This window comes from Antechinus flavipes, chromosome 3, assembly GCF_016432865.1.
Source record: "Antechinus flavipes isolate AdamAnt ecotype Samford, QLD, Australia chromosome 3, AdamAnt_v2, whole genome shotgun sequence".
NCBI classification, from domain to species: domain Eukaryota; kingdom Metazoa; phylum Chordata; class Mammalia; order Dasyuromorphia; family Dasyuridae; genus Antechinus; species Antechinus flavipes.
In genome coordinates this window covers 72,279,581-72,306,094 of record NC_067400.1, presented here as the reverse complement: position 1 = coordinate 72,306,094, position 26,514 = coordinate 72,279,581, and the positions used below count along the sequence as shown (strand labels likewise).

General features: G+C 32.3%; 1 protein-coding gene and 1 long non-coding RNA gene across 2 annotated transcripts in view; both read right to left on the bottom strand.

The window, feature by feature from the left end:
• LOC127557027 (receptor tyrosine-protein kinase erbB-4-like) overlaps positions 1-8,688 on the bottom strand; it is a 56,958-nt gene extending 48,270 nt beyond the window's left edge. Inside the window, exons 1-3 of the mRNA XM_051990513.1 lie at positions 8,682-8,688; positions 8,255-8,368; positions 7,148-7,274 (exon numbers count right to left, since the gene is read on the bottom strand). Coding sequence (XP_051846473.1) covers positions 7,148-7,274; positions 8,255-8,368; positions 8,682-8,688 — 248 coding nt within the window. The remainder of the gene's footprint in view (positions 1-7,147; positions 7,275-8,254; positions 8,369-8,681) is intronic.
• A 2,318-nt stretch (positions 8,689-11,006) lies between these two features.
• On the bottom strand, positions 11,007-14,075 carry LOC127553149 (uncharacterized). Its single transcript, XR_007951685.1, has 2 exons — positions 13,963-14,075; positions 11,007-11,130 (listed from the first exon to the last, which is right to left on the bottom strand). It is a non-coding gene; the product is annotated as an uncharacterized LOC127553149 (long non-coding RNA).
• Positions 14,076-26,514: the final 12,439 nt, after the last annotated feature.

Genomic DNA, 26,514 nt, shown 5'->3' with positions numbered 1-26,514 from the left:
TTCCTTCCCTTTCCACTTTTCCCTTCTCACTTTTCAATGAGATGGGAGAAGTTTCACCATAGATTGAATATGTCTTAAGATTTTTCACTTAAAGCCAATTCTGAAGGCAGTAAGATACCCACTATATTCATCCCCCTCCATTCTTTCTCTCAGATATAATAGGTTTCCTATGCCTCTTCATGAGATGTACTACCCCCACTTTACCCTTTTTCTGGTACAATGTCCTTTCCACATCAATTTCTAGAACAAGGTATACATGTATTCTTTATGCATCTATATAGTCAAAATATAGTTCCCAAGATTAATCTTTACCTTTTTAGATTTCCTTGAGTTCTATATTTGTAGATCAAACTTTTTATTAAGTTCTGGTTTTTTCATCAGAAATAGATGAAATTCGCTTACTTCGTTGAATGTCCATCTTCTTCCCTGGAAAAAGATGCTCATTCTCGCTGGGTAAGTTATTTTTGGTTGCATACCAAGTTCCTTAGCCTTTCGGAATATCATATTCCAGGCCCTTCGATCTTTTAATGTGGATGCTGCCAGATCCTGGGTGATCCTTATTGTGGCTCCTTGATACTTGAATTGGGTTTTTCTAGCCGCTTGCAATATTTTTTCTTTCATCTGAGGGTTCTGGCATTTGGCCACTATATTCCTTGGTGTTTTGATTTTAGGATCCCTTTCAGTGGGTGATCGATGAATCCTTTCAATGTTTATTTTTTCCTCTGTTCCTATGACTTCTGGGCAGTTCTCTTTGATAATTTCCTGGAAGACAGTGTCCAGGCTCTTTTTTTCATCATGTTTTTCTGGGAGTCCAATGATTCTCAGATTGTCTCTCCTGGATCTGTTTTCCAGGTCTGTTGTCTTCCCCAGAAGGTATTTCACATTTTTCTCCATTGTTTGATTTTTTTGGATTTGCTTGACTGATTCTTCTTGTCTCCTCGAGTCATTCAATTCCACTTGTTCAATTCTGATTTTCAGTGAAGTATTCTCTTCACTCACTTTTTTAAAATCTTTCTCTAATTGTCCAATTGAGTTCTTTTGTTCTGTGGAATTTTTTTCCATTTCGCCAATTTTGTTTTCCAGTTCACTAATCCTATTTTTCAAGGATTTTACTTCTTTATCCACTCTCTCTTTAACTGACTTCTCCAGGTTCTTTTGCCAAGCCTCCTCTCCTTTTCCCAAGCTTCCTTCTCCTTTTGCCAAGCCTCACTCTGCTTTCCCCATTTTTCTTCTAGCTCCCTTGTGAGAGCCTTTTTAATCACTTCTATGAGGTTCATCTGTGCTGAGGAACAGACGATCTCCTCCTTTGGGGAATCACCTGGGGACTGCCTGTTTTTAGTCTCCTCAGGATTTAGAGTCTGCTCTCTATCTGTGTAGAAGCTGTCTAGGGTTAAAGTCCTCTTCAGCTTCTTGCTCATTCTGTCTATTAATCAGAGACAAACTACCAAAGAAAAACAGAAAAAACTGGAGTCTTTCTTTGGGGGGGGGCTGGGTGTGTTATCGAGCTTCCTCTACAGACTGCAGGTGGCAGCAGTGAGGCACTAGCAGGACTGTGCTGCGCCTGCGCTCTGAGATCCCAAAGCGTGCTGAGTCACTGAGGGGGGGAAGGGGGGGGCGGCCAGGTCCTGAGAGACTCCAGCTGTTTGCGGTTGTGTTCTTCAGCCCCGGTGTTTTTAGCTTCTCTGCTGGGCTGTTGACTTGCTGCAGGTTCCAAACCTGTAGCGAAGCTCTCCCCGCAGAGACAGCTGCGATCACTCCCCACCCCCTCTCCAGTCTGCTCCCGTGCTCTCACTGCCGCTGCCCGCCGCCTGCGCCCGATCTAAAACCGCCCCAGCCCTCTAGTAAAGACAGACCTTTCTTGGCGGATCTCAAGGATGGCTTCTCTTGGTAACTATTTGTGGGTTTTTTTCAGTCAAGCATTGATTCAGAGGCTTGTAATGAAGTGGATAGTGAGAGAAAGCGCGGAGCTTATGCAACTGTGAGCCTCCTCTCCGCCATCTTAACCGGAAGTCCCATGATGTCATACTTTGATAATGAAGAGGGTAATTAGATGTGTGTGACCTCGAATATATTTCAGATGGCTAATCAAACCGATTATTAGTTAACAATTAATTAGTAGAAATAAATAAATGCATCTGGGATTTTAGATTCATTTGGAATAAGGTTTCCTTTTTTATCTATGTAAATTATTATTTTATTAGAAAAAAGGGACACTGTTGTCATCATAAGCTATTCTTTACAGAGGCATTTTTCTTTTATTCCAGCTATGTACTCATCCATTGATTAAAATATGTTACACGATACCACTAAATAACCTTAAATTGGCATTAATTCATCTGTATTTGCATTGCATGTGAAAGTAAGGAACATGTGAGAACAAAATGCAATTTAACCATATCATGTACCCTCAAAATAATAAAAAAATTACTTAATATTTCATTTTTTCATAGATGATAAAGAATTTCTGTTATTAATGTTATTGGATTCTTCATATTAAAATCACATTAAAGATCAGGAGAGTATGTTTTCTTATCTCAAAATCTTAAATTTATCTGCAAACCTCTTAAGAAATTTCCAGTTTAGGAAACTAGCTATGGTATTAAACACAATGGTCTTAAAATCTTGATTAACTAATGATGAAGTCATTAAACAAATTATAAACATTGTAGCATCAAATAAACGTTCTAAAAAAAAAAAAAAAAACAGCAAGTGTCCATATTACCCTAGACAAGACATCTAACTGCTCTGGTATTTTGAAACTCATTTCAATAGGGTTGAAAATGAGTTTACTTTTGTAGTATAATTCCCCCCCAAAAAGGAGCTTCAAAAAATGATTATGGCTAAGATCAAAAGACACATGGAAGATATTTTTCTTTAACTCAGTCACAAATCATGGATTAGTGCTTTTTGATCATGCATGATTTATATTTCTCTAGATATCCAAAAAGCGCTCATAAATTATTTCCTCGATTCGTTCCCTATGACAATAAATAGATACTAACAAAATGTGAAATTCAGGTTGAATAAGAAAGCAAAAAGACTAAAACAATCATTTATGTTGCTAAAATAATTTTATAGGAACCATTTGTATGTAGAAGAATTTATATTCTCTTGTGTACAAATATAGTACTTATATACTTTATGGAATAAAATAGTCCATTCCCTTATTTATTAAATGCTCAACATTCAGTCTGGGCAGTGATAAATTGAGTTAATTCTAATCTTTACAGTGAGTACTTACAGGTTGCCAAGATTTAAATGAATTCTGAAATGTTAACGAAAAGCTCAAGAATCTCAAGAGATTGATATGCTTCATTTGGCAATTTAGGGCACTCATCAAAAAGAAAATAACAGATTTCCAATCATAAACTTTTTAAACATATCTGTGTCATGAAACCCATATCTATCCCCACCACTACCAATAAGGTATATTAAAACTTAAATTGAGAAGCATTCTAAAAACATAGTCAGCTTGTCCTTCTATACATGACCTCACAACATGCAATGTAACTCAAAATAAAATTTAAGCATATGTTAAGATATACTAAATGTATAGATTTTTATGTTCAATTTTAATCATAGTCAATGCTTACAAAAGTAAAATATTATTTGCTATTTATTCTTCATTACCATAGTATTGGAATATCAGCCTCCCTAGTTTCATCTGGCTGCTACTGACAATGTCCCAAATGATATATTTTGTAAGTATGTTCCCAGTTTACTCCAATGCACAGAAACAATATCAAGTGTGGCAGTAGAGAAAAGAAATATTGTCACTTTTATTAGTTAAAGCAACTGAGCATTGTCTGGTTGTCATTGTGTTAGATGAGGTATAAGCCCTTATTTTTTCTATAGGTTGTACAAGGCAGTTAATTTCTATGGGACTCAGTTTGCCTATCACAAAATAAGATTTAAGTGTTTGATAACTTGTAGAGCAATTTAAGGTCCTTTTGAGAAAACTCGTCCCAGATACATATCATCCCATTTCATTTTAATATGACTTTGTTCTTCTTGTGATAGTTTATAGAAGCCTCTCAGCTATTTTAACCAAGCTACATGATCTTATTAAAAAACTGGTTAGTACCTTATTGGGGGTAATTAGAGTAAAGTAGTTGATTGAGATGCCATGAATTTTGAATTTGCATTTTCTTTTATTTTTATTTTTTTACATTTTACAAATAATTAAATTGTAGATATTTTTTGGAAAGTAAAGAAATCTGCCCTACTGAGATGGTTCCCAAGATTACAGAAGACTTCAGAAAATACAGGTCAAGTTTATCATTGTAGCAAGAAAATGGGAGGATGAGATTAGAGAAAGTAGAGTCATTATTTTTATACCAGGAAATATTAGATGTCACTTTTTTAGATACATGTTTCTATTAATTTTCCCTTCAATTCTTCAGGCATAATAGCTATAATTAAACACTGACAGTACTTGGAGTGACAACTAAGGCTCATGAAATCACTATTTAAGAAACACTGTCATCACAAGAGTCACTTGGCTTTAATTTGCTATTTGCAATTCTAGAAAATACTATTTATTACTCAATATGTGGTACTGAAAACTGGATGTTTTTAATCCAGTGTCCTAAGAGGACAATTATAATTTAGCACACATCCAGAAAGCAGTTATGCTTTTAAAAAAAACATAACACCAGAAGATAGTTTAAGATTTTATTTCTAATACATGACCAAGACTGATTCTGAGCAGCATATTTTGGACATTTTTGAATACTTCTTTCTCTACCAAAATAAGAAGGATAGAAGTTCTTTTAGTATGGAAAAAACTACTTTTTTTAAACACAAAATATATTGATGTGAATGGATTACAATCCTGCTATATAATACAGTATTCCTAGAAGAGGCATTTCTACTTTTAATAAAGTTGCTTCCCATATATTAGATAAATCCTTTGTGGAGATTGTTTTGGGGAGGGTGTGGGCAAAAATCACACATGATGAATGGATATAGATTGGTTGGAAATTGTAATACTCAATTCGAATCAACAAAAGCGCTCATCATTTTTTTTTCTTGAGTACTGAGTACTGATTATTATAGATACTTATGAATCTCTGTGTGTGTGTGTGTGTGTGTGTGTGTGTATAAAACAGTAGAAAGACTGTATTTCATTTCTGTGTTAGTAATGGAATATTTCCCATTCTAGATAATAGACCCCCATTGCCATCTCAGGTGTTCCTGGATCCCAGATTAAGAATCCATGCCTTAAGGAATATAGTCAGGGGAATCCCCATCTCTCTCAAAATTCAGATCTCCTGAATACCTCCTTGTTGAAATATCTGATTTCCAAAATTTTCATCTAGTATTCATAGTGTGAAAAGGTACCAAAATGAAGAGGAAAATACAGTTGCTGTGGTTAATCAACAGAATGTCATGTAAAAAACATAATGTAACTAATTAGATAGCTGTTTTCTAATGGTTACTCCTTCTGCATTAGGAGCGCTAATTTCATTTATTATTTTCAAGTGTCAACACATACCATGATATAGATGGATATGTCTTTTTTGTTATTTTAATCCAATATGTAGGAGAAAGGCTTTGTTCAATTCCTAGTCATATTGTGAGCATAATTAAAAATTAGGGAGATGATGTCATTGTTCTACATATTATACTTCCAGATGTATGAAAATAAATATTATCAAGATCAAGGTCAGAACTGCTTTAACACTTACTCCAGAAAGCAATATGTGGATCTAATAAATATTTTAAGCAATAGAAGTATTTTAAATAATAATATACACATGTATAAAACTGTTGTTGTACATGGAAACATAATTTCTTATTTATAATGTCTCTGTTGATTCTACTTGAACATATATTTCTTATATGTCACATTGATTTTATTATATGATAAATGTGCACAGTAAAACTTCCTACTGTTAGATGTGAGTTGATTTCTATAACTGTTTAAGCTAATATTTTGGGATTAAAAAGAACAAACATACACAGATAGATAACATGGAAAGTGAAAATTGGCATGTTTATTGTGGTTCTAGAAGGATAAGATCAGTTGTTTTCCCAGATAAAACCAGCAGGTGGTTCTATAATGAAGGAGCACAGACACAGTTTCTCTTATATATTGTAAAACTGAAATTTATTAAACAGAACAGGTACAATAGTTACTACTTCTGAAATGAAAAATTGGAGAGGAGAGGGAAGGAAAAGGAAAGAGGGAGCGGGGAGACAGAAAGACAGAGAGAAAGAGAGAGAGAGAGAGAGAGAGAGAGAGAGAGAGAGAGAGAGAGAGAGAGAGAGAGAGAGAGAGAAAGGGGAGGGATACTCTCGAGTATAGAGTGATTTTTCAAGTACAAAGAGTAAATCACTCCTTCCAGAAAATAATATACTGGCATTTCAACTTAAAGTAACTTGCCGAGTTTAGAAATTTAAAAATGTATTGATTTACATAATTTTGTTTTATTCAACTAATGATTTGAACGCTTTTCAAATACAATGTGCTTTTTAAATCTAAAATAATGCCAATATTTTCTGAAAATTATTTTTTTCAGGAAATCATGAGCAATGTGCTCAAAGTTTAGAAGAGATTCACAATCTGCTCTCCCCTTAACTTTTTGTGTTTAAATTGTGATCATCAAACTTCAAATTATAAATATATTTTCAAAGATTTGTCTGTTCTTTGTTATTAATTAAAAATCAGATGTTTTAGTACAGCATAGTTAGGAACGAGTGTTGTTAGTAATAAAGTGCAAAATTAAGGGGAAAAATCAGAAAAAAAACTATCCAATATTTAAAATAAATTTCTCATTTTCTAAATACAGAATTAAAGTTGGCTTTTTTAAAACTTTCCCTATTGCTCCAAGTCAGAAGCTTAGTGCCCACTAAAAGGAAGATTTCACTACTCAACATCACTGAAGCTTTGCCTGCTCCATTTTCAACTTGGGCAAGTTTGCCCTTCCTTCTGTCTCCTCTTCCCCTCTTCTCAATCCATTTCTATGGATTCTCAGCATTACTGCTAGACTTAATGTGGATGATCAATCAGCTTAGCTCTTTGCAGTGCGGCTAAGAACTCCTAAACCCAAGTGATCTACATGATATCTCCTTAAAAAACTTCTTTCCCCTTTCTTCCCAAACAACAACAACAACAAAAATAGAATGAAATTTTATCACTGACCCATGAATACCAGTGACGAGGAAGATCAAATTCCCATTGATTTTGGTACAGTTTATGAACTTGTCAATGTTGCTGGAATCCACAGTCTGAGCAGACATCAGAGTTCCTGTGCCAATGCCATCACATGCTGTATATATTTTTTAAAAAATCACAGAAAAATATAAAACTGCAGTTTCCAATAAGTAGCTAGTCCAATTCTTATTTTCATTAGTATTGACAGTTATACATTTGAATACTAAGTTGAAACAAGGATCCATTGAATATCTGACCTTAAAATCAACTGACATCTTACTGTGAATTATATTTATTACAATGAGCTGCAATTTTGTCAATGTGAGCATTCCCATTAACACAAATTACTACCCACTTTATGACTTAAGAGAGGCTTCTCAAGAGCTGCTTTACTAAGAATATTTGTCATCTTGTAGTTCTTCCAGGGATTAAACTCTCTCAGCCTAGGCTGATCTTTACAAAATCTGTTTCTACTGTACAAAGCCTTGTCCAGGATTCAAAAGTCAGATAATTCTTGCTTTCCCTATGAGAATTCTACTCTGTTTGAGACTATCCTCCATCATATGGAATATTTGGTACTAATGCAACGCAATGCAATGCAATATGCCCCTTCCCCCTTTAAAAATTCACACATGTCTTGTATCCTATCTAAAATCTGTACCCCTGGAGAGCAGAAACCTAGTTTGAAATATTTTTTGTGCCTTACATATAATCAGAGCTTAAGAAATATTTGTTGATAATGTAGCAGTAATGTTTGTTTATATGCATATTGAATATATACCCCTGAGGTTTCTTAAGTATAGAATATAGTACAATTTTTTGATGATCTGCTACTTTAACTAAATTTTCCAAGTATATGGGTCACTTTGCTATATTAGACTGTGAACTTGTTGAGGACAGGGAACTATCTATCATCTCTTGTTTCTTTTAAGCACAATATCCAGGAATATTGTATATGATTAGACTTTTGACAATATTCTGAAAGCAAAAAACCCATAATTTTCCTTTTTGATTTTCTGAAATCAATTTCCCATTTACAGGGACCCTTAATCTTATCCCCAGGCTCTTTCTAGATGAATCATAGGTAAAACCTACCTTTGGGACAGATGTCAGTACAAGGTTTACACATTTTGATCCCATTTTCTTCAACCTCCATTTTGGAACTAGGACAAGCCCGCACACAAGAACTGGAATCCACCACAAAATTATCTGCAAGGAAGCAACAAAATGTTCAGTAATAATGTTTGGTTAGATGTTTGGGGGATGTCTGGTATTTGGAAGTGACCATATAAACTAATGATGCATATGACTTTCCCCTTATAATAGGTTTGTACTTTTCCAACTACACACTTAATGGTTAACTAAAGGCACAATGAAGGATCAAACACTATACCTGGAGTCAAAAAGATCTAAATTCAAATCTAGACTCAGATATGTATTATCTGAGTGACCTTAGCAAGTTACTTGAGATCCTCTAGTATCAATCTTCCCATCTAAAAATAGGGATTGTGGTAGTGCTTACTTGCCATAGTTATTGTGTGAATAAAATAAAATTCATAAAACGTTTTGCAAACCTTAATGCATTAAAGATATGATGATGATGAAACTTTCAGAAAGAGATTTGTACCATCTTTGTATCTTTGTTTAAGAATAAGATGTAGGAATGACTGCTAATTGTTTGTTTGTTCTTATTTAATTTTTTTTCTGATCTCACATAGCCCCAGAGCCCTCAGGACACTGTAAATTTCTTTTACAGGCTTAATAAACTACATGACATTTAGTTTGTTTTTTCCCAGTAGTTCTACTTCATTTCATATAGTGATGCAAGTTTGAAATCTAGATGTGCTTGCAGTTATTTTAAAACACAAATGAAGCCTAAATTAAAATGCTTTCGATCAAGAAAAAAATATATTACATTAAAACTAAAGAAGTTTTTAAAGTTTGTGCTATATTGAAAGGAACAGTATTATAGAAAATTTTAGTCATGGGGGTTTTCTCTGCCTGTTTATATGAATACACTTACATGAAATTTCAAAAGACAGTGACTTGAGAAAATACTTTAATAAAACATCTTATTAAATAATGTAGATGTTACTTAAAGCCAAGTTTCTCCTGATTACTCTACCTTATGGGAGCTTATGCTAGATGAATAGGGACCTAGTGGATTCTGAATATAGGTATAGACAAATTGTAAAATATTCTATCAATTGCTATAACTAACCTAATTTAATAAGGACATCTTGTGACATTATACAACAAGAAATAAGCTGGAACTTGGGGCATCCATAAATTAAACTTTATTATGTTCAGAAATAGTCTGCAGGTATCCTGGATGCTTTGGAAAGGCAGCTTCTAGGATAGCCAGTTTGTAGAAGAAGGAATAATTCAGAATATAGGGAAGTTCCTTGAAAAAAAGTTCCTTGAAAATAGGAACATGTTGTTTCTATTACTGCATTCTTAACACAACATAGTAGGTGCTTAATAAGTGATTGTTGAATTAAATGCTATTAAGTTTTCTGAGTTTTGCTATGGCCTAAGCTATAGCAATATGCTTTTAAGCTCAGCCTGAGGTTCATGAGAAAGAAAGATGATGAAATTCCTTTCATATTCTTTCTCAACTTCACTTCTCTCCTTATTTTACCCTTTATTGCTTCTGAAGCAGAAAGAAATATGGCCTTTTTCTGCTTCCTTTTTTTCCCCCTTTCAATGATATATTCTCTTTCACTAATTCTCTTTCTCCCTATTTCTGTCTCTGCTAAGTCACTTTTTATAAAATAACTTTTTATGGAGAGAGACAGAGAGATGGAAAGAGTGGAGAAAGAGTGGAGAGAGAGTGAGAGTGAGAGAAAGTGAGGGGTGGGGAGGGAAAAATATCTTAATTGAATGACAATAAACAAAGTCAATTATATAACAAAATATTGTTGCACCCTAAAAACCAAAAAATATGAGGAATATGTGTCTTTCATGGAAAGACACAAACACTGACACAGAAATAATAAGAGTCAAGAGAACAAATGGGCAGTAACTACAATACTATAAATAGAAATAAAGTTAGTTAAACTCAGATTGAGTATAATATGTAACTATAATATGTTCCTGGAGAGCAAAAGGACAAAATAACATTTCTTAGTAGAGAAGAGAGGATTATAGGATAAACATATTAGATAGGTTATCAGGCAAAGTTATTTTGTGTATATTTTGCTTAACATCCTTTTGTTCTTACATGAGCAGGTTCAATAAGGGAGGAGGACATATTGGAAATGGAAGACCAACTTAAAAACATTTTTTTTCAAAAAATAGGAGAAACACATAAAAGTGAATAAATGTAAAATTGGATTCACCATTTTAAAGAGATACATAATACTATTCTAAATTTCCCAAGAGCTCCTTCCCCGACATGTAAAACATTTTGTCCTCTAGTATTCTCAGTATTCACTAGTATTGCCATTATCATCAAAAGGAAGGAAGCAAATTCTATCAAAGACTAAGGAATTTTATGATACCATATTCTCATAAGGACTGACCAATTAGCTTTTGGATTCTTTAAGAAAATTAACAACTTCATAAAGGACCTCATGACTTTTCTATTTTTTTTTTTTTGTTGTTGTTGTTGTTGTTGTTGTTAATTCTTCTTGTTTAAATGCAGATCTATCTTGGCAATGGTATGCAGTTTATCCAAAGCCCTACTATCAGAAATAGAAATAGATAGATATACATATGCATATACACATACATATACATACATACATACATATACACACACATTAGGGTCTGCTCTCACATCATGTCTAGTAGTTCTACCACAAGATCTCTGGAATTAATTACTTACGTGGACATTTCTTGACACAGAAGGCGCCATATGTATACTTTGCATTGAAATTGTGCTCTAGTTGAAAGGTGGTTGGATTGTAGACAAATGTTTGGGGGCATTGAGTGACACATGCTCCACTGTCATTGAAATTCATGCAAGCCTGGAACAGAATTTAAATTGTTTAGAGCAGGTCTTGGCTTTTGGGAGACATTTTCATAACAATGCCAATGGAACCCTATGGGCCCTGGATTTAATCTTGTTTGATTTGCCATTTTCTCCTATGTATCTATTTCCAAAACTTTTTTTTCCCCAATGAAAATTTTAAAATAAACAATAATTGATCTTTTGAATTCAAAATGTTTTTAAGTGATTATTTCCCTCATGTGTGTAAACAAATTTTCTAAATACAGCAATGCTAGGATGAAGTTTTGTTTTGTATTTGTTTTTAATCTGTTGACTCATTTCAAGCTTGATAGTGTGCTTAAAATTAGCTAGCAACAAAAGAACTATTTAAACCACCCACACTGCTAATGCACAAATGATCTGTGCTTTGATGTTCTGACCTTCTGATCTTTCCTGGCTTTATGGTCTCTACTGGTATTAGGCCAAATGCCAGCTGACAAGCAAGCTCCTAATTATGCCATCAAAGTAGCAGGATTTCTTTTGAAGCGGGGAAAGTGGACAATATTCTTAGTGTCAAGTTAACTAATGTTATTTGCCATCTTTCAGGATGAAGAGGAGAATAGTTGAACTTTTTGTTTTCTTTTAAGACTGGCGACCATCCACTACTGATTAAGGAAAACACCTTGACAGGTGACTATTTTAGATTTTAACTACAATAACTATGAAAAGAAGAACTCTGGAAAGCTAGTGATTAAATCATACAACACACTTCTCTTTGTCTTCTCATGTTATATTTTATGTAAATCCCCCTACCACTAAAATAAAAAAAAAGAAAGAAAGAAAGAAAGAAAGAAAAGTTTTCTTTTCCAAATTATTAAATGACCCAGATTTAAACTTTCACCCTCAGTTTGAAATTACTAAACATATTTTTCTGGATATGCCAAAACAATTTTTAATCACCAAAGGATTGTGGAATTTTCTTTTAGGAGTGAATATATGTATCAATATTGTGCTGTGAAAAAAAAAAAAGATGGTTAAATGAGTTCTCACATTACAAAAAGTTTTCATAGTAAGATATTTTAGGCTTTGCAAAGCAAATGTGAACCAAGCAAAACTTTTCATTAAATTGTAAATTATCGGTGTGTTTATTAATAAGCATTAATTTGCTGTGTTGCCTCACCACATTTGCTATATCCATTGTATTTAAGCAAGCGCTTTATCACAAACATGACAATTTCCTCATGATCGTGTACTAGATATATAATCAAAATGAGGCATATTGATAGTATATTTCTCCCTAAGATGACACTCTCCAGGAAGAATCTATTAAAAACCAATCTAGAAAACTCAGTAAGTTTTAAATTACAACTACAAATGTCTGTGTGGCCTTATAATTGCTACACTGGCATATATTATGTAATATTATACTGTTTGCCTGGGAACAAAGCAAAGTACCCTAAAGGGAAAAAATAATTAAACTTTCTACATATTGTCCACCCACTAAGGTTTTGGTATTACATTTTTAAGTTTCCTGTGCCATAGGCCAAAGTAGAACCCTAGATCACCAAAAAACAACAGAGAAATGAGTGATGTGAAGATCAGGCTACAATTTAGCTAAACAGTGACTCAATTGTGCTCAGTAAATCAACACAAAAGTATTAAGGGAGCTTCCAATATGGATGTTGCTATAATTATTATAAAGTCGGAAGGATATCATGATCAAAGAATCATAACTGCAAATTTTGTGATGGAGTTGTCATAAGTAATGCTTGCCCTGGTTTCAATTCTAGTAGAACAAACTACTAGACTAATGGAAATCTATAGAAACACCTTCCTAAATCTATCTACACTTTGGCTCCCTCCTCCTCATTCAATACCCCACAGTGTTTCTTTTTTCATCATTATAGACTTACTGTGGATTATAAATCTGCCTGTTGTCTGAAACAGCCTTAATTTTAGAATATGGTCTTTAGAGAATTGAACTTTTTTTATTAAATGGTTTTAAAATGATGTTCTTTTCTAACTATGTTTTTAAAAGAAAAAAATGAAATCAAGAAAATTTAGAGTCTGTATATGATTTTAATTTAAAACTAATTGGAAAAACTAGGAAAATATGGAGAGCTGTGTTTAACTACAGCTTACAAAATGTTCTCAAGATCAGCAGGAACATGAAGAACAATATTGAAAATATTAAAGTATAATTTAAAAGAGTCCCAACAAGCTATAAAAGTTAATTTTAGGGAAGTAAAAGTGTCTTCATTTAAGATAAAAATCATACAGATTAACATATAAATAGTTCTAAATCTGTATTTGTAAAAGCCATAAATGTTTTAATAGGTAATTTAAGCTTGTAAGCCATACAGACTGGCAAGGAAAACAGATAAGTTCATAAAAATATCTGTTAATATTTTGAAATATATTCTGAAAAAATAGTTTAATAAAACAGCTACATGGAAAACATAGAGATTCAAACTTGAAGATAGTAAACTTTGAATTAAGGTATTTGTTTAAAAATTTAGGACAGGATTCACTAATAGTGAAAATACTCTAAAGAAAAGGATATTGGTAGCCCTTCCTTCTTCCAAATGACCAATTAGAATGTCATTCAACCCTGTTCTTTGCAGAACCATCTTTTAAATAGTTTATTCTGATACATAAAGCCCAGTTAAATGAACAGCATCCAATAATCCAAAATAAATCACATTACCTGATAACTCCATATTAAAAAAATTTATTTTTCTTTCCAATGTTGACAAACTTTTTCTGAATTTGGTCAAATTGGGTTTTCTTTTGATTTTCAGATGTTTGACCTAAAGTGTGAATGTGGCAAATAGGAAGGAGAGGGAAAGGAAAGGAAAAGGTAGCATACAAAGCAGTCTGTGTCTTTAGGTCCTGAGCAGCCTCCAGCACATTCTCGGTGGCAGCAGTCACTTACATACGGGCCATAGCACCTGCCATCACACTGTTCAGCACATACAGTCTTGGTCACTGCAAAATACAAAGACATCATGAAATTCAAAGGCAGGCCAGGACATAAACACTTCAGTAAATGAGAGATAGAAAGGAAGGTCTGACAATCATAACAATAACTGAGATCTGAGATGTTTTGATTGCTAAAACAAGGACCCTAGAGAAAACTGTATTCTATCTTAAATAATTTGTCCAATATTATATTTATCTTTTTAGAACCTCACACAAGTCTTTATAGGCATTACTGAAATGTGATTTCCAGGGTCATGCTTAATTTTAATTCACAAAGAGTTGATAAATGCAAAAACCTAGACTATCTATTAAAATTGATAAACTTATTCACTTACGAGTTTTGAGAAATATAATGAGAACACTTTGAGAATAAGAGAGGCAGTTCAATATATAAATAATTAAAATATTTGATGTCTGCTATATGTCAAGCACTGTCTAAGAATACAAAATCAAAACCCAAAATAATCCCTGCCCTCAAGGAGTTTATAGTCAGTCAGACATCATGGATTTAGCACTAGCCTTGGAAACCAGAAAACCTGTATTTAAGCCCTACTTTTATTATATGCTAGCTACATAACAACAAGCAGGAAAACATAAAATAAAATACACAAATGTTGATCTGTAAATAACTTAAGATCAATTCCCATGAAATCATAAGTTTTCAAGCCCAGAAACTTTTTTTTTAACTTTTTGTTTTTAAAACATATGCATGGATAATTTGACAACATTGATCCTTGCATAGCCTTGTGTTTCAGATTTTACCCTCCTCCTCACCCCTCCCCTAGATGGCAAGCAATCCAATATGTTACACATGCTAAAATATATGTTAAATCTAATATGTATAAATTATCTTGCTGCACAAGAAAAATCAAAACAAAAAGGAAAGAAAATGAGTAAGAAAACAAAATGCAAGCAAACAACCACAAACAAGAATAAGAATGCTATGTTGTGGTCTACACTCAGTCCCCACAGTCCTCTCTCTGGGTGCAGTTGGCTCTCTTCATCACAAGATCATTGGAACTGGCCTGAATCATCTCATTGTTGGAAAGAGCCACATTCATCAAAATTGATCGTCATATAATATTGATGTTGCCACAGACAATGATCTCCTGGTTCTGCTCACTTCACTTAGCATCAGTTCATGTAAGTCTCTCCAGGCCTCTCTGAAATCATTCTGCTGATCATTTCTTATAGAACAATAATATTCCATAACATTCATATACCATAACTTATTCAGCCATTCCCCAACTGATGGGCATCCACTCAGTTTCCAGTTTCTTGCCACTAGAAAAAGGGCTGCCACAAACAGTTTTGCACATGTGGGTTCCTTTCCCTCCTTTAAGGTCTCTTTGGGATATAAGCCCAATAGTAACACTGCTAGATCAAAAGGTATGCAATTTAATAACTTTTTGAGCATAGTTCCAAATTGCTCTCCATCATAGCTGGATGCATTCACAATTCCACCAACAATGTATCAGTCTCCCAGTTTTCCCATATCCCCTCCAACATTTGTCATTATACTTTCCTATCATTTTAGCCAATTGGACAGGTGTGTAGTGGTATCTCAAAGCTGGCTTAATTTGCATTTCTCTGATCAATAGATTATTTTCATGATTAGAAATGGTTTTAATTTCTTCATCTGAAAATTATCTGTTCATATCCTTTGACCATTTATCTATTTGGAAAAGGCATGAATTCTTAAGACAATTTTTTTATATATTTTAGAAATAAGACCTTTCTCAGAACCCTTAAATGTAAAAAAAAAAAAAATGTAAAAATATTTCCCCAATTTATTGCTTTTCTTTTGATCTTGTCTGCATTAGTTTTGTTTGTTCAAAACCTTTTTAATTTAATATAATCAAAATTATCTATTTGGTGTTCAACTATGAGTTCCAGTTTTTCTTTGGACTCAAATTCCTTCCTTTTCCACACATAAGACAGGTAAACTATCCTATGTTCTTCTAATTTGCTTATAATATCACTCTTTATGTCGAAATCATGCACCCATTTTTGCCTTATCTTAGTATGTGGTGTTAGGTATGGGAAACTCCATACTAGTTTCCAATTTTCCCAGCAGTTTTTGTCAAATAGTGAGTTCTTTTTATCCCCAAAGCTGGGGTCTTTGGGTTCATCAAATACTAGATTGCTATAATTATTGACTATTTTGTCCAGTGATCCTTATCTATTCCACATCGAATACTCTTATTTCTTAGTCATTATCAAATGATTTTGATGACAGTTGATTTCTAATATTTTAGATCTAAGCATAGTTAGGGTATCTTCATTGGCATTTTTTTTTTCATTCATTCCCTTGAAATGCTTGATCTTTTGTTCTTCTAGACAAACTTTATCATTATTTTTTTTAGGTCTGTAAAATAATTTCTTGGGAGTTGGATTGGTATCAAGCCCAGAAGCTTAAGAAGTATATGAAATAATCATAACTGTTTTATATATCTATAACATAGTTTTATATATCTCAAGCCCTTAATAAATGTTTTCATATTAAATTAAATTGGACTAGATGTTCAGATCTTTGTAATATGTTTGATCATCCAAATTATGTGAAATATATACGGCAGTCATTATCTCTTTATAGAAACAAAGGAAAATGAGAAATAGCATTTTAGTTAGAAGAGTGTACTTTGTATCATGTTTATATAATATGAAATCTATTGGGTTCATAAAAATGAACAGTTTTCCTCAGAAAATATTATTAAAATTCACAAATTTCACATCATAAAAATTAGCAATATTTTTCCAAAATCAAATCAATATCATATATTGGATACTGTACAGAAAATGATATAACCAATTAAAGAAAGGAAGAGATGATAGAATATTGAGGGAAAAAAGAACACAGATTGTAGAAATAAAAATGTATTCAACAATTTAAAAAGGCAAAGCAACCATAAATATTTCCTTTCAATTTTCCATGTTTTATTTGTGATTTACATTTGAAGACTTTTCTGTTGACCTTTAAACTGCTATTTATAAAAATGTCAGGATATACTCCATAATACTTAAATGAAATAGGTACATTGTTCTATTGCATATGATATTATCACTCATATTTATATTTATGTGATCAGAGATAGATCTGGAACATATGGGGAAATCAAAAACAATACAAGATAAACTCAAAACAAACCATAATTTGACACATCAGAACACAGTAGGTTTTGATTTGAGTTTCTATCTAGTTCTGAATATGTAGAAAGAAAATTACTGCAAAATGAACAGGGTGGTAGACAGAAAGCTAGAGGTTTGATACTGGCAAATAATTTTGCCATGTCATTTAAGTTTTTGGTGGCCTCTGTTCTTCTATTTATAAAATATTTATTAAAAATTATCTCAATTCTATTCTAATAATAAAGTCAAATATGTTATAATAAGAAATAAGAAATTCTCTCTCTGTGTGTGTATATACATATATACATATATATACATATATATGTATATATATATATATACATATATATATGTATATATGTGTATATATATATATATGTAATCTTTAAATCAAAAAATTTCAGAAGGTATATAAACCAACCTGGATTTCTGAAGATAAGTTTTAGAATTCTTAGCTAATTGGATATCATTATAATTCATGTATTAGATTTTTAATAAGTTTTATATAACTTTGTTATATATATGCTGTATTTTGTCAAATTAGCTAAAAATCAACAATTTACTTATACGGTTTTCCCTTTTCCCAACTTAATGATATGATTACTGACTCTTTAACAGAGACTGCACTGCACATAGGAGGCATATAGTGAATGAAGTAAGAGAAAGTAGTGAAGTGGCAAAATGCCATTTCAAAACATTCAAAAACAGTCCTTTGACTTGGCAATAGCTTCCAATTAAGGCAACAGCCAGGAGTTAAATAAACAAACCATTAGGTTTAGACTGTTAATGGAGACATATCCTCCTAATCTGAGTAGAGAATGGAAATTTCACCATGAGTTAAATAGACATTAACAACAAAAAATGTTAATGTGAGGTCAGTTGAAATCCTTAATCTAGTTGGAAATTATACCTTTTAAAAATATGTATATATTTTTGTTTCTATGTTAACTTTAAGATAACTTAAAAATTGTGAGGACTAGAAAAATGTATCATTTTCCCCATTATTTAAATACAATTACATATAAATTGATCATGCTTAATAAATATCACTAACAAGATTAGGGTTTTTTGTATATGTATATTATAAGAAATTTTAAAATCGAACCTGAATTTTATTTTAAAATATTATCCATATTTTCTAGAAAAATACCATACTTTTGGTACTTATAAAGAATAAAAATAACTTTTTAATAGTATACAATTCTATTCTAGGATTAAAATTCATGTTCTGAGCTTAATTTGTAAAAAACAAAAAAACAAAAACAAACAAACAAAAACAGCCTAATTGTTAAGAAAATAACTAGAACTTCCAGTTGTCACGATTCAAAATAACCAGTAGAAATTCTGTAATACACACAATTATTTTTTTTTGCTAAAGCAGACAATTCAAGATAATTCAAAATTATGAAACTAAAGATTGCTGAACTGAATTATGCAGCTCATTTTGTGTGTTTGTAAACATATATACATATACATATCTATGTACTGATCTGACTTTTATACTAACCCTGAACTTTTATAAGCACTATTCATCTCTTCATTTAAAAAGATCATAGTTTTCTTGGTTGCAAACAATATGTATCAATTAATACTTTAAATAAATAGAATATTAAGGTTCATATTCTTATTCTGAATTTAATTTGTAAAAATATCCAAGTTATTAAGAAGATAATTCAAGACAATATACATTTAAAAAACAATAAATGTTACTGAACTTGACTGAACCAGGTGGGGACATATAAAGTTCTTTAGAAAAATATATATCTAAATATATGTGTATATGTGAATATAGATTGCTCCAGAGAAATATGTTTATGTGTATATATGTGCATATATGTATATAAATGTAATGTATAGGGACATGTGTATATAATTATATGAAAAAAACCTGAAACTTGACTTGGAACTTCTTTTTAAAATATTGCCCATATTTTCCTATGAAATGATAAGGTCATATTTGACACATATAAAAATATTCTCTAGGATAGTAAAATATGGAGATTACCATTCCTGTTCTGAGCTAATAAGTAAAAATAGCCTAGTAAGATAGAAAGTCAACTAGAGTTTCTAGCTATAATGATTCAAAATAAACAGCAACACACACACACAATTTTTCCAAAGCAATTACAGAAAGTTAAGACAAATGAATTTATTGTTTCATATGAAATTTGAAAACCCACATTAAATGAGTTATGTTTGTTTTCTTTTCAAGATTTTATTTCTTAATAAAAAAGAGACAAATACCCCAATATTCCCTTACACAAGGTAAATGAATGGACATGTATCAATTAGTGTTATTTTTCTATTTTGCTTTCAGCTTAGAAGCAATATTACTTTTTAATTATTAATGCTATACTATTTTGTGATGATAAGGTTTTAGAAAATCCTGAGAAAACTTGTATGATATTATGTAAAGCAAAGTGAGCAAAATTGGAAGGATAAATATACAATAAAAATATAAAGGCAAACAACTTTGAAAGATAGACGAAGTCTTATCACTACAATACAACTAATTATTTTTACAAAGAATTCATAATTAAACATACTATCTACTACCAGATAGAGGGATGGCAGACTCAAAGGATAATTGAAGCATATCTATATCTATATATACACATATATATGACATAGCCAATATATAGAATTTATTTGAACACTTGCATATGGGTTTGTGTTCACACACTATATATAATCATAGCTTTGATGATTCCAGATATTTTTTTTGAAAAAAAAATGTATATGTATAAAGACAGATACACATACATATTTGCTTTCTTAGTGTGTGATAGAGATGGAGGCATTCAGTACTGGAAATAAAACAAAACAATTTAAAAAACAATAGCTAAATAAATTAGCACAGCTATGTTCCAAAAAACTTTACTATTGACACTAAAAGAATTGCTATAATGTTTTGATCAATTTGAAAGAAGCAGGTATCTACATAAAAATGAAAACATATAAGATAATGACTAAGGCAGTACAACTTTTGCTTTTGAGGAGATAAATAGGTAGATATATAAAGCAACCCACTACTAGACCTAGATTAATGTAAATAATCATTCCCAATTAATGCAAATAATGAATCTTATAAAGCGGTCACATATATTTGAATTTGAAATATGTGAAGTTATAATTATGTAAAATATAATAATTGGTTCCAAACCCAAGGAAGCAAGAATTCAAATAACATGACAGCTTTATAAGACTCATTATTCTCACAGAGGAACTACTCTCTGTGTATATATGTACACATATGTGTGTATGAATGTATGTATTTGATTAGGTATTAGCTTCCAAAAGAGCTATTACTTTAATTTTGATCAATTTGGAGAAGGAAAAGTCCTGCTTTGAAGCTGAAGATTAAGATTTTATCAACCCTTCTTAATAGTACTTTGTCTTTTCTCTGAATTATTTAGGTAGCAAAGGCAATGTATATAGGGAATATTTGTTAATTAATCTCAGTACCTTTTGAGGGGAGGAGAATTGGAGAGAATGTGCTGAAGAATCTGGTGAGTATCGTGAATGTTTTAAATTGCTGTTATTGATCATGGGTTAAGGTCAGTCAATCGACTGATCAAGTATTTACTAAGCAGTTATTTTGTTCCAGGCACTGTGCTAAATGCTGGGGATACAAAAAAGGCAAAAATTCTCCAAGTCCTTATACTAAAGGGCACACATATACACTCATACACATCTATAGATACCTATATAGGTAGCTATAGATAAATATTCATACATGTAAAAATATACACATTCACATATAATAGACATAAATAAATGTATATGTATATATATATATGTGTGTGTGTATATATTTGAAATACATACAAGATATACACAATGGATAAAAGCTAGCAGCAGAAGGATGGCACTGAGAATGAGGTGAGAGAGGAAGAAAATTTCCTATGGAAGACAGAATTTGCACTATATTGAAAGAAGCCAGAGAACTCAGGAGGGAGAGCTAAAGAGGGAGAGTATTTAATGTAAGAAGCATGGGAAAGACACTGAGTTCAGAGCGTACCACCATGTGTGACAAATAGCAAACAGATCAGTACTATATTGTAGCACATGTCTCATAGATCTCTTGTAAGATTATGACATCTTAAACATTTTCTGTGATGGAGGGGATTGGAAAAAAAACTGTCCTATGGGAACAGGGGACACAAAGCAACATAATATTCAGCCTCAATCTTATCATATAACTAATTCCAATTGGAACTTTACTGAGTAGGAAACATTTTGAAAATATTTGAGGAATAAGGAAATATATGGATAATAATATTAAAAAGAGGGAATAATGACTTGAAATTTCAATCAAATCCTCCTCTTCACAAATTCTGGCAGCAATTACTTAATCTGAAAATCTAAGAGCATGTTTCAGTTAAAGGCCTCTCTGCCAAACAAAGACTAGTCAGCTAATGCTTAGGGTATTGGAACCTTTCTGGCTACAGCAACCCTGGAAAACCCAGTAATGGAAAAGTTTGTACTTTTTACTGGTTGGGGAAATACCTGTCCTGATATAATATGAATACTTCAAGGATTAAAGAATGAAAGCAAAAATGTAAGGCAAGGAAATCAAACAGAAATTTCATCTCTAAGTATTCAAGTATTGCATCTGAGATACATTTCTCATGTTTATGTACTTTCCAGTTTATGTGGAAAAAAGTTAATATTCGGTCCTTTATAACTCACAAATATACTATTACAGGATAAAATGAAGATTTCCGCAAAGTAACCATATTTAATCCTTCTGACTAGATTTATGAGCTTCATGTACTTTGTATAAATTAAGCATCTCCAACTATACCCATACATCATTAAGATAGAAACAAAAAACAAAATCAACTAAACACACCAAGTTGACTTGCATGGCCTCCACAGTAACATTAACATATAATTACCTTGTTTTTATTAGTTTCTATCCTGACTTGAACATTATTTCATTAACTTTTTTTTTAGTATTTAGTATCTTTTCTTAATTACTGCATAGGGATGCATTAGAAACATTTGATGGGATTCTAACTGGTCCTTGCATTTGTTAACATACCATTAATAGCAGTTGGTTAACTGGAAAAGGTAAATACTCAGAAGTTTAAGTGTTTATCATAATTGAGTCAGAGTCTTTGAAAGCAGAATTAGGGTTTCATTATAAATATCCAAGAACTCTCCAAGGGTGATATTTAAAGGTTCAAAAGAATTATACATATAATCTACCTTGCAGGGAAGACAGCTCAACTAGCGAAAGAAAATATATGAGATAAGCTTTACAACATCAGAGTTGCCTTTTCTATTTGACTTCTGCCTCTACTTCTAACATATATTAAGTTCATCCTAAAGAAAGTAAAACATCCAGTTACCTTAATTAGAGAAGTCCCTAGACATATGATAACATTTATATGAAGTCACCTAAATGAAGTTATTTGTTCATTCATTTCTTTTTTCCTTTTTTTTTTTTTTTTTTGATTTTTAATGAACATCTATTTCACTGAATACTTTAAAAGATCTTTGAATTCATTGTCATGGCTACTCCCCATCCTCATCCTTATAGATGGCCTAAGCTAATTGAGATGGTTACACACACATACATACACACACACAAGCATAAACACATAAAAACATATATAGTGCATATATATGCATATATGCTATATGTGTATTGCATATATGTGTGTGTATAGTATATATAAAAGCTATACAGATACATCCCTGAAAATGCATATATATATGTATTAATTAGTGGCCAGTCTTCTGATGATTGGCCTGTTTCAACTTAGCCAAATGGATAATTAGATAATAGACATAAACTGTTTCTCAATTTGTTCAACTTAATAGCAGCCAACGGAGCTTACTGCTGGTTTATTCTTTACAAATTCACCTCCATTACAAAATAATCTTTGTGACACTACGGTATTAGGAACTCAAAAGAAGTGAGTACCTTCCCTTGGTCTGAAAAACAGGAATGACTCCAACCTTCGCCCTGCCCTTTCCTGTTCTTTGCCCCAATTAATTCCTACACTTTATTTCAATTGTACAAAGAAAGACTTTAAGACTTAAAGCAGACTTGCCCTGAGGCTTTATCTCTTTAGTCTTTTTAAAGACAACTAAGGGGAGTACTGGGGTGGGAAGAGTCAAAGAAAAGTCTACATCCTCTCACAAAATATAACTGCTTCCCTAGAAAGTATACACTGCCTGTTGGTCCAACTGAGGTTCCAAGAGATCTAGTCCCAAAAGATCTTCATAGAAGCCTGTATCAATCCAGAATTGAGACCACACTAGAGAACAAAACATGTCTGACATGAGAGAACATCCTCCTGATCCTTACTTGGAATATGCTTGATTTAGATCTTCTACAAGCCCTAATATTAACCTATTCTTATTCTGCCTCAATCTACTGTATTCATATAATCAAACATTTCAAAATTGGATGGCAACTTCAAGGCCACTTCATTCAAACTCCTTATTTTATAAAAACAGGAAACAAGTGAGCATCCAAGGTCAAATAGCCAGCTAGGGTAAGAGACTTAGAACCAGGGGCTCCTAGTTCAGAGTTCTTTTCATTATATCATGGCCCTTCCACAGTTTATGTTTTCTATCACCCTGGACTTTATTTTATTTAGTGTTTAGTGACAAGCATAGTTTATCTGACAGTCAGTAATGCATCCATATTCTTGATATTATTGAATTTCTGACAAAAAGGATGCAACTGTAATATATCATCTTCCATAGAGTTATTTGTATATTTCTGAGATTTTAGTGGGTGGTCCTGTCTAATTTTTCTCTACCTTAGCATCATATTATTTCCCATATTATATTTGGTTGCCTCTTTAACATGAGGAACAATTAGACAGGACTATCCTCCTGATAGCTTACATTCAATAGTACCTAAAGCTTTACAAAGTGCTTTTCTTTTTTCTTTTTTTCTTTTTTTCATCTAGTGCTAACAATGACTCTGTGGCTAGGGTCTAGAATGGAGATAGGTCCTAAAATTTCATTGAAATACAATACTCTAAGAAACTTCTTTTTGCCAGTCCAAGTCAGCACTTTCTCTGTAAGTGAAAAAAATTGTCTAGAATTGAGGTGTCATATATACTGCCCATGAGCTGCGCTGAGCCTTTCACACAACTCCAAGTGGGAAATCTTTAATAAAGTGAGTCAAAATACAATTGGGATCATCAGGTATGATTTAATAGACTCCATGTTTAGCTGGTCTAGAACACCAAGAATTTAAGTGATCAGCCCAGAGTCTCACAAGCAAGTAGTTTGTGTCAGAGAGAGCACTTAAAGACTGGCTCTTTACCTCGTATGCCATGATGTCTTTTACAGTTTCTCATTCTATTTGGTAAATGTGGAAACTGAGATTTAGAGAAGTTACCAAGTAAGATTGCAAGAAATCCCTGTATATTTTCAGAAAGAAAATGATTATGTAATTTGTACAATCCAGACATTTACCTCCTTAAAGACAAAGGACCTAAACCAGATGGTTCTTATAGGTTCCTTATAGCTCTAGAAGCCATAATTTAATTGTCAACATTGAGGTTGTGATTGAAAAAAATAATCAGCTCATTGACTAGGACCTACTTTTAGTGATCTGAGTAAATCACTGTCAACATGAGATTCAAAAAAGCATATTATGACTTGTAGAACAAGTTGAGATGGGTTACCAAGACAAAAGGCTTCTATCCATTACCAAAAAGAATGAATGGACTCCACAGCATCAAAGAACAATGGGTATAATAATCTCCACTGTCAATCTTAATGCATTGTTGATCAGCCTGTTCAATAGTAAAGTATGGTGTGACAAACTCTTTCTGCTGAATCTACCAAAACAGTAGAAGTGTAGGAGAGCTGTCCAAATGCTCCCTTAAATACAGCTAATCTCTGTTGCCCTCTATATGATTACAGAGTAAGAGGCATCAGCACTTTCTCAGGGCAAAAGGCACTGGGGATATGAGTAAGTAATGATGAGTTTTCAATGAGATTTCTAATTCTCTATAAAGACGAAGAATTAGAGATAAAACAGCAAAGAAATTACCAATCGTCTCCTTACTATATAGCATTATAGCACAAAACTTCTTTAGAATCCTGGAAATATTGTGGCCATAGCATAGAAATGCATATGTACTCTTATTATTATCAATGAAAACCTCCTTTTTTTGTTGCAGGAGCAGCTAAGTAGAAAGGTTGCAGTTTTTCGGGCTACTTCTCACCAATCCACCTCAATTTCTTTCTCCCCTGATTTCTATTATGTAGAAACAAAGTCCAATCAAGCCCAAATCAAAAAGTGAATATGGCTTAAAGAAGTCATGAAGAATATGCAAAAATCTTCTCATATTCTCTTATTTGATTTAGCTCAAACCCAGCATTTTATCTCCAGATCTTTTGCTTTTTTCAAAGGCTGCCTTCATGTTGCTTGTATTGTTTCAGAATCTTAAAAAAAAAAAACCCTTCCATATCCCTCTGCTTGATAATGCTCTTAATTCTTCTCAAATTTTCAAGTATTTACCATCCCGTGTGTTGTATCTTCCTTCTCCTCATCCAGATACATAATAGAATGGAAACTTGAGGAGAGAATTATTTTTCATTGTGTCTTGGTACTAGCAATATCAAGTACAGAAATTTGTACATGATAAGCACTTAAATGCAGATTAGATTAAATTCAATCATATTGGAATGAATTTGGTGACATTCTGAGAATGATTAGTTCTTCTAATAAGAATGAGAAATTTTTCTTCACTTCCTTGGTCCTATCATATTAACTGGTTTCCCTCACAAAACATATTACAGTGTTAATGCCAGAAAATTTCAATAGTATCATCATTATTTCCATTTTCAAAAATAAAATGTGAAAAACGTACAAGTTGATATAATTTCATGATACTGCCTTCCCATGATGCAACAATATTGTCAAAGTTTACACCAAATAGAACTACTCACCATTAATTCCCAGGTTTAGTAATAGAGCAAAATGATTTACTTCAGTCTTATTTAAGATATGTGGGTCAGATATAGAATAAATAAAGTGAATGACTTCCAGTCTTCTTCATATCACTCATAAAATAATATCGATGCATAATGTCTGATAACTTTATTAGGCCTAAGATTTTTGGTACTGACTAATTAGCATTGACCCTTTGCCCCAGATACATTCACTGAGTTCACCAAGATTCTTAAGTTATGCCATAATGATACTGAGTTATGTCAGAATGGAAGGTATCTTGTTTGATCTGTTCCTTATCACTAGTTACTTTGTACCATTATGAAACTTATTCAATCAATTTTTACAAAGCCATGCATGAAAACTCAATGAGGA